This window comes from Oryzias melastigma, linkage group LG4 (genome assembly GCF_002922805.2).
Source record: "Oryzias melastigma strain HK-1 linkage group LG4, ASM292280v2, whole genome shotgun sequence".
Classification (NCBI taxonomy): Eukaryota; Metazoa; Chordata; class Actinopteri; order Beloniformes; family Adrianichthyidae; genus Oryzias; species Oryzias melastigma.
This window is the reverse complement of record NC_050515.1, coordinates 13,578,151-13,587,777: the sequence shown is the minus strand read 5'-3', so window position 1 is coordinate 13,587,777 and position 9,627 is coordinate 13,578,151. Positions and strand designations below refer to the sequence as shown.

The 9,627-nt window shown below is 40.9% G+C and overlaps 1 protein-coding gene across 1 annotated transcript in view; it reads right to left on the bottom strand.

The window, feature by feature from the left end:
- Positions 1-1,180: 1,180 nt before the first annotated feature.
- The window catches only part of LOC112150710 (interferon-induced protein 44-like), a 15,918-nt gene continuing 7,471 nt past the window's right edge, over positions 1,181-9,627 (bottom strand). The window contains exons 4-7 of the mRNA XM_024279173.2: positions 3,286-3,438; positions 3,028-3,199; positions 2,823-2,923; positions 1,181-2,736 (exon numbers count right to left, since the gene is read on the bottom strand). Of these exons, the coding sequence (XP_024134941.1) occupies positions 2,569-2,736; positions 2,823-2,923; positions 3,028-3,199; positions 3,286-3,438 (594 nt within the window). The 3' untranslated portion in view covers positions 1,181-2,568. The remainder of the gene's footprint in view (positions 2,737-2,822; positions 2,924-3,027; positions 3,200-3,285; positions 3,439-9,627) is intronic.

Here is a 9,627-nt window from a genome sequence, read left to right as displayed (position 1 = left end):
GTTAAAACCAGGATCTTGAACTGCACTCTGTAGCGGATGGGGAGCCAGTGCAGCTGGATTAACAATGGGGTGACATGAGAATACTTGGAGGATTTAGTTAAAAGCCTTGCAGCGGCGTTTTGGAAAACCTGAAACCCTTCTAAAGATTTTTTACTGAGACATGTGAAGATTGAGTTGCAATAATCAAGATGAGAAGAAATAAAAGCATAAATGAGTATCTCCATCTAAGAACATAATGCAACTGGACTCAGTTTGACAATGTTTTTTAAATGATTAAAACAAGAACGAACATGTGAACCGACGTGAGAGTCAAGAGATAAAACTGGGTCTAGAGTTACCTCGATGTTTCTAATAGAAGGCCTGACAAACGGGGCAAGTGGACCAAACCACTGTACTATCTGGGAGTGGTATTTGTCAGGAGCACAAACGAGGACCTCAGTTTTATCATCATTTAGTTGGAGAAAGTTGTTGTTCATTCAACTCTTTATCGAATCCAGAAACCTGCATAAAATCTCTATTTTAAAAACATCCTGAGGTTTAAAAGACACATAAAGCTGAATATCATCAGTATAAAAATTAGCATTAAAAGAGCTTAAAATGTGCTGCAAAAGTAGCAGATATAAAATCAATAGTAAATGTCCCAAAACAAAGCCTTGTGGCACACCAGAAATGAGGGATGCAGAGGAGGACTTAAACTTAGAGGATACCATAGAAAAGAATCTACCACTCAGATGTGAGATGAACCAGTTTAAAGCAGATCCAAATACTCCAACCCAGTTTTTCAGCCTGTCCAGGAGGGTGTAGTGGTCAGCAGTGTCGAAGGCTGCGGTTAAGTCCAGTAACAATAGCATGGAGTAGATTCCTGCATCACTCTGCATCAGGATGCCATTCGTGACTCTGAGAAGAACTGTTTCAGTTGAGTGAGCGAAAACCTGACTGAAACTAATCAAAAATGGCATGTCTTTCAAAAGCAGTTGTAAGTTGTTTAGCAACAACTTTTTCTAAGATCTTGGAAATAAATGAAAGATTAGAGATAGGTTTGTAACTGCTCATGAGGAAATGTTAGGCCCAGGTTTTTTCAAGAGAGGAAAGATGACAGCATCCTTACAGTACTCAGGAACTTGACCAGACAGCAGGAACGAGTTAATTATTGAAATTACGCAGTGACCAATGAACTGGAAGACACCTTTAAGCAAAGGTGTTGGCAACACATCGAGGGAGCAGGAAGATGACTTCATTGTGCCCATTAATCTGACTACCTCAGGGCGACAAACGGGTGGAAACGTGTCTAACATCACAGGCCGAGGTGGGGTAGGAAGAGAAACTAAGGCGGCTGTGTGACACAGAGAGTTTTGCACAGATCTTACTTTTTCAATGAAAAATAATAAGAAATCTTTCACAATCATAATTTGAGTGGATGAGAACAGCAGGTGGACTACGCCTAACAACTTCACTAATTGTGTTAAACAGCACCTTAGGATTACCTCTGCATTTAGAAATGAGATTGGTCAAATATGCAGCCCTCATATCTCTAACAGCATTGTTGAAAGAAACTAAAAGATCTTCAAGATAAAGGAGATGAACATGCAGGTGAGTTTTTTCCACAAATGTTTAATTTTTCTGCAAGACTGTTTTTGACGGCGAATACTGTTGTTAATCTAGGGAGATACTTTTGTGACAGGGGCCATTCTAGTTTTAATGGGACAGGAGCCCAACTGCTAGCGACCCACGTCAGGGGACAGGGGAGTTCAGGGTTAGATCCCGGACGATCCGCTAATTGAAAACGTCGGGGAGAGACGGCCAGTCAAAAGAAAAGTCTGGATAAACAGTCTTCAGTAACACTGCGTCAGGAATCCAGATCCTGGATGTCGGACCAGGGACACGGGAGGAGCGTCTGGATCGGAGAAAGCCGACAGATCATGGGTAGCCAGGAATGCTCGACAACGTCTACCAAATACTCCACGCTTCCATCGCAGCCAGGTTTTTCCACCAAGATCTGAGAAGTCCCAGTAGACCTTCAGTCTGGGAACTGGCTGGAGATACCGAATACAGGGAACAGAAAACACCGGCGCAGGAAGACAAGGTGTCATTGCCAGTCAACAAAAATCTGATAGATAACAGTATAACAAGGTCATAAACAAAATCAGCTAAAACATTGTAAAAAATAAAACCAAAAGAACAGAAATAAACATAAACATAGATTTCTGTCACAGACTGCTGCCGGCAGTGGCCAAACCAAACACAGGCGCCATCTCGCCTTCGCTGTTTTCATTTAACACAAGATCCAATTAACTCAAGTTCTGTATGTCTTCTAAAATGTGATAAGAGGTTAGGTAGAATTTACAGGTTTCACAACAACAATCTTGCAGCTTTCTGTCCTAAATTCCTGCAGGCCCATAGGCAGGAGGGCATACTTTTGGTTGTGGAAGAGGGAGGATTTTTTGACGGTGACAGGTAGAGAGTGACCGGAGTTTGAAATGCGTAATAGCATGGAGACAGATGGTTTGTTATAGTGACCTCTGACGGGGGCAGCCAAAAGACAAAGAGGAGGATTCTATTACTGCTTATTCAGTCTCTGGGCTCATCAAAGAAGTCATCCACAAGGTTGAGCATCTGATCGACTGCACTGAGCAGCAGGATGTCAATGCTCATGTCTGGTTTCAGCTCCTCACTGTAGTTCTTCACTGGAACAACGCAGGACAAAGATACACCGATACGAGTTGCAGCCTCCTGCATCTGGATGACATGACACAACGTTTAAAAGATTTGAGAGAATTTTGAGTTTATTGTTTTCTTTAGAGTAAAGTAAAATAAATCCTTACTAATTCCTTGATGTACGTGCTCTTGTAGACTTTTGTGATATCTTCTTTCACCAGAGGGCAGGCTTCATCTATTTTAGTGAGCAACACCAGCTGAGGGATCCCTAGAAGAAACACAAGACAATTGTTTTCAAAGTAGCAGCTACAATTACAAACTCAAATAAAAGCAAAAACTTGTCGAGCCAATGAGGAAAGGCAATCTACTTACTTGACAAGTTGACTGTCTCACGGATAGCTTTCAGTTTCTTCTCCATATTTTGAAGCATGATGGAGATCTTGGTGGCGTCCAGGACATAAGTCACACAGTGGATCTTGTCTTTAAGTTCTGGATTTTTGCGGAAACCTAGAGCCTCAGAATGCAGAGGAACAGAGGAGTTGAACTGCATGTGTGAGAAAAAAGAATGAGTGGAGAGTTACTAAAAGCTACAAGCAAAACTTTTCAACAGAATTTGATCAAGTCCTTTACCTGATATTGGTCAGATATGTGACCATTGATGATGTTACTGATCTCAACAGGATTAAGCCCTGCCCCCTCTTCTGCCTCCAGTCCCATGGTATCACAAATGACAAATGGCAGAAGTTTGCCATCCAGTTCAGACATCACGGTAAAGGTGCGAAACTATCAGGAAGTAAAATTCATACACATGTATTATTAAAATACATTATTTTTTTTTTCCTAATTTGACATTTATTTATATTAGTGTTTCAAATTCAGGAACTCACATGTTACAAGTTTATCTGACATAATTAGACCATGAGACCTGAGGTCCCTTAACACACGTTAATTTGTCATTAATTTGTCTCTGAATCCACGCTAGCAGCGCTGCTGGAAGCCAAGCTAACACCACTGCTACAACTCCTGGAAGATTTCCATCAAGAAACGTAACGAACAACGAGATAATCGCCAAGATCTCCTGGAGAGGAGGATGCATGACATGGATCAACAGGCACGGATGAATAATGTGATTCTCACGGGACTTCAACTACAACCCCGGGTGCGGCCTGGTGCAACCAGCGCTAGCAGGGATGCTAACGGAGCTGTGATGGGAGCAAACCTGACCGTAGAGGATCAAGTTGGAAAATTTCTTGCATCTAAAGGGATTTCCTTGGACCTAAACACTGTTGAGGTCTGTCATCCGCTTCCTCGGAGAAAGAATACGGATAAACCAGCGATCCTGATCAGGTTTGTGAATCGCAAGCACAAGATAGCTCTGATGAAGCAAAGAAAACACCTGAAGGGTTCAGCTATTTATCTTAATGATCATCTGTGTAAATATTATGCTGATCTGGCGAAGCACGCGAGGCTCCTACGATCGAGGAAACAGATCCACAGTACGTGGACTCTGAACTCCAGAATCTTTGTGAAACCACTTGGACCACCGGACCAGACGAAGCCTCTGGAAATAAAATCCATGAAAGACTTTGAGAACTGTGGGATTACGCATGTTTGACCCTTTATTTCAACCAAAATGTGAAATGTGAACTCTGACCCAATTCTGAGCTGCATGAGACCTTCACAGTCTCTCAGTCATAACAATGAAGACGAACCGTTTCGTGGCCTTAAACTTGTTCCTAAGCTGTGAGGTAGCATTGATTTCTGCTCAAACTGCTGTTTCTTTTCTTTCCAACCAATGATTTTTTTGTGTACTATGATCATTTCTTTGATGAATACAATTTGCACAAATGGTATATATATGTATTTTTTTTCCTTTTTTAAATTAGAATATTATGATTTTTTTTTCTATATTAACTAATGAAGATGATTTTCTATTTTATAATCACTCTTTGATAAATACAAACTGTAAATAATTGCCTTATTAGCAAATCAAGATGACTTACTTATTACATTTTGTATTATCATAATTCTTTGAATACAATCTTCAGTTTTTTTCTACGAGAATATTAGATGATTAGTTGTGGAAACTTTGAAACTTGATTACATCAAAAATCTTAATGATGCTTTGAATCTATTAAAGTTTGATATTAAGTCCTGATCCGCATATTGATCATTTATGTAGAGAAAATGGTATGGTCGAGTCGGGGTGGGATTACATAAGTTCGCTTCCTTCCACTCCCTTTCAAGTGATTTATTAAGTGATATGTAATGTATTATTACCTGATTGCTTGAAATAAACCATTCCATTCATTCATTCATTCATTCATTCAATCATTCATTCATTCATTCATTCATTCATTCATTAACCACCCCAAGGAAAATTGTGTTTTTAACATGTTCTTGACCCACTTTTCCCATGATGGAGGATATACATAAAGAAAAAAAAATTATGATTATTTATTTATTTTTATTTAATAACTTAAAATTGTGGTGAACAAGGAGAAGACAAAAAAAAACTACTGTAGGAAAAAGCTTGTAGTTGTAACTTGAAAACTACAATCGGTAGGCAATTAGCTTCCTGCTCCGCTACATTGTACATTGTACACATGCAAACAAATAGACACCGTGTCTTTCATTTTCCTCATTCAATCTGGAATCTGGCTCAAACCTGTATGGCTGGATAGCTCCAATATTGCTTGCCAATTCTGTTGCACTGCGAATGTTAGCTTGGGCTTGTGAGGGGCTGTAAGCTAATGGGAGAGTATAAACAAAAGAATGATGAAAAATGAAGGCAGGCTTACTCCACTTAAACAGTCCGGCAAAAACTGTCCTAGAAAATGACATATTTTTCTTAAATATGGCCTAAAAATGGTATAATCCTGAGTGAGCCTGTTCCATCTTGTCCACACCCCTCCCACTGAAGGTGAATCGGGGAATCTGTCAATCAAAGGTTGGAGATGGGGCCAGTGGGCACCACATGGTTTTACGGAGGCATCTGATTGGTCAGTTGAATGGCTTGCGATAAAGAAACAATATCTTTTTAAAAAATGACTAGGATCAGAAAGAATGTTTTTAAGAGTAATGCATCAGACCAAGAAATGTTATTCTGACAAATAAAATTACAAATTTAATTGTCTATTTCTCTATGGAAGTTTATGGGCTTTTAGCCTTCTTGAAACCAACAGGTACTTTCTATTTGGAACATGAGAGGGGAGGTGTTGGGAAGTCCATTGATATACAGTCAGTGCCATAAACCATAAAAAGAGCGGGCAGGGGGTGAAGCCGACCAGGGAGTAACACAACTTTCCAATACTGCACCTGACCAAAGAGGCTGGTGCTTAGAGTGATCAATTTCCCATTGACTCTCATGTTAAAATTGTCCCGAAAACCTTCCCGACTGTGGTGACTGCTGCCATCACAGTATCAGCAGGGCAGTAACTGCAAGCACTACACCACATATTTATCAACATATTCATCTTTTGTTGTTTAAGTTCATTAATATATTTATTAATTCTTTGAGGTACTGGTGCCAGAAGACCATTACTCTTGCTGCTGGTGCTGCCATCTGCTGGAGGACCGATGTCAGGCCTGACAACCCAGCATGAACAGTTGGCAGAAATCAACCACAACAACAAGCTGCTGATTGGACTATTTTTAACATTTGAGTCGGACTGAGACTGACATTGTTTTATTTATTATTTATTTTGTTCTGTCATTTTTATTTATTGTTGTTTTCATTTTCATTTCTATTCACTCATTCATTTTTAGTATTAGAAAAGAAAACCTAATAAATAAACAGTTTATTCCATCCATCCATCCATTTTCTTCTTCCCTTTCGGGGTCGCGGGGGTGCCGGAGCCTAACCCGGCTACTGAAGGGCGAAGGCGGGGTACACCCTGGACAGGTCGCCAGTCTGTCGCAGTAAACAGTTTATTGTTCTTCAAATTTATGTGTGTTCTTTAAGCTTACATTCAGTACTAGTAAAATAAATTATTTTAAAATCAAATACTTTAATACTTTTTTTTAGTGCTGTCTTCAGGACATGCAAATCAGTAGACTTAACACCAAGTTTAACTCCTTTCAAAGAATCAGATGAGTCGTAGAAGTAAAGCTTAGTTGTTTTACTGAACTCTTTCAGTGAACAGGGAGTAAAAACTAAAATACAAAGTTAACAATAAAATCAATGTATAGATTCGAACTGCCATGAAATAATTAACAATACTTAAAAAATAGCATGAGATGAAACAATAAATCACTCTCACGACATTTGTTTTTGTCAATCCTAAATGCAGATGGCATTGGATGATAATAGCATGTGATCCATGTGTCTTTCTTAGCCTTCTGTCGCTGCATTTTCGGTATGCGAAAAGCAAAACGGTTGCAACGCTCTCCCGCACGCGCGAACCAAACGTCACTTCCGCTAAAGAATTTTCCGGTCTTCGGACGGTAACAACAATAATAACCTCGTAGGATGTCAATATAGCACTTAAAATGTTTATCATTGTGAAAACATTCACTTATTGTTGAAAAAAACGAAAGGAAAAAAGACACGTTAAGGATCAAGACCTTACGATCTTGCAGTGACTACAAACGGACTACAAATGTTTTCTTCTTCTGCTGTTTTACATGACGGCAGTTTACTCCCTAAGCTAAGAGGATACAGCGTGTCATGGATCAACCTGCTGCTTCCCTCTCCACCCACCAGAGGGACCGCTCGCCTGAGTATTGACCCTGCACTCCCTCTCCACACTCAGCCAGAATTCCTCAGCTGTTTCCAATCCATCTCATCACCACCAGTATTTAATCTGCTTGCAGTCACCACCTCAGTGTGAAGTCTTGCATTGCCACGCAGTCATTTCTGAGCAGTTTATTCCTTGTCTTGCCTCTGGTTTGTGACTCCTGCCTGCCTCCTTGACTCCCTGTTTGCCTGTGTCCTGACCTCTGCCTGTATTTTGACCTCGCCTTGCCTCAGCCTGTGTTCTCCATTAAAACCTGGTTTGCACATGGATCCACATGCCTCTGCCTCTTCATCACACAGCGCCACTTCAAAACACTTTATTTTCTCCGGTAATCCAAACACGTTATTAACGGTAACTCGGTGCCTTTTTTTCTAACTGTAATCCAGTCAGGAGAAGCTTTCGGTTGTTGAGAAAAACATAAATTCTTGTCATCAAGGAGTTTTACTGTTTGGAAATAACTCTGTGGTATCAAGAGCGGAAGTGGTGTGTAGTTCGCGCATGCGGGGTGAGCGGTGCAACAGCGACACCTTCTCTTGCTAACTTTTACAGGAATTGACCTCACTAACTTGAACCAACTTTATCAAAAATGGCATTTCTTTCTTAAGGAGGAACATCTCTTTCTTTCTTAAGGTGGAACATATAAACTAGACGTAACACTCCTCGCCTGACCTGAAGAATGAGTCGATCTAAACATCATTGGGAATAAGTAACTTCAGTGGGTCTAGAAAACGTCTTCACATAACCTTGATCAATGGTATTAACCTCAACTTGTCTGGCGTGGCCATCTGGACCAGAAAATGTGTTCTTTATTCCAGCCATAGGCTAATGGTTGCATTAAGCTGCTTTGTCTTTAAGGGGAACCACGTCTCCAACCTTTAAGTCCTTTTGAAGGGTTGCCCACTTGTGTCTGCCTTGTAGGTAAGGCAAGTATTCCTTGCACCATCGCGTCCAGATTTGATTTCCCAGGGGCAGTACTTCCCTCCATTGCTTAGTGAACATGTCCTTCTCTGAGAAGTTGCCAAGGGCGGTGAAACATCTGACTTTTGGGTGAGAAGCATGGATGGCGAAAGCACTTGAGGATTGTTGGGGTCAGAAGAAACTGGTATCAAAGGCCGTGCATTCATAATCAAAGCAACTTCTGGCATTAATGTAGAAAGAACCTTGTGGGTGAGCCAGACTTTTGATTGGAGCAACATAGAGTCCAAGATCGTCAGAGAAACTCCTATCATCCTTTCCCAACTGCCACCCATGTGCGAAGCATGAGGGGGATTAAACTTCCAAACACATCCACAACCGTTGAGGTATTTCTGAACATTTGAGTCCAGTGAGTTTTTGTCCATCCCATGTTCTTTGCTCACACCAATGATGATGGTGCCACAGTCTGACATCAACTGCTTGGATGGTCCCCTCACGGCGAAGAAACGCCTGAGTGGATTTATACAACTTGAGGAATCCATAGACTCTATGAGCTCAATGTGTACTGCTCGAGAACTCAAGCAGCTGAACATAATCGCCCATCTTTTGTTCTCAGCATGTCCCCCACATGTTCTTGAAGCAACCCTCTATGATAAAGTTATCCCTAATCACTGGACAAAATCTTAGAAGCCAGCTGTCTTTTGAAATAGGCTTTTGAGCATGAAGAGCTGAAAGTTCTTTTTGGAAGGCAGAAGCTTGCTCACTATGGGGGATAACATTCATGCCTTTGTCCATTTCCTCATGTGAACGTGGCTTCTCACACCAATGCCACCCTTTGCATGGACTGTCTCCACTTGAGTCCTTAAAGGATGTTGGTAGGTACATCAGGCAGCCGACAGCTCGAAGAAGTGGCTGGAGGCTGGAAAAATGCTGAAAGCGATCTGGATTCAGATAGTTCTTCCTCAGGTATGTACTATACGTTTTGACTTCTGGCCTGATTTCAGTGTTGTTTTCTGGATGTATCAGTTCAAATCCTTCCGATGAATGGATTTCTTTATCCACAGTATTTTGCAGAAACGCTGGTCCACAGAACCAGTTTGTTTGAGTTAGTTGGGAGGGAGGTAAAAATCTTGAAATGTGATCTGCTGGATTTTCTTCAAAAGGTACATAGTGCCATTGCTGTAGTTTGGATGAATGTCGAATGCGCTGAATCATGTTATGAACATAGACGCAGAACCTTTTGGTGGTGTTGTGAATATATCCAAGTACCAGTCAGAGGGGCCGTAGGCAAGAACTGGCAGCAATGCCTCTGACAGTC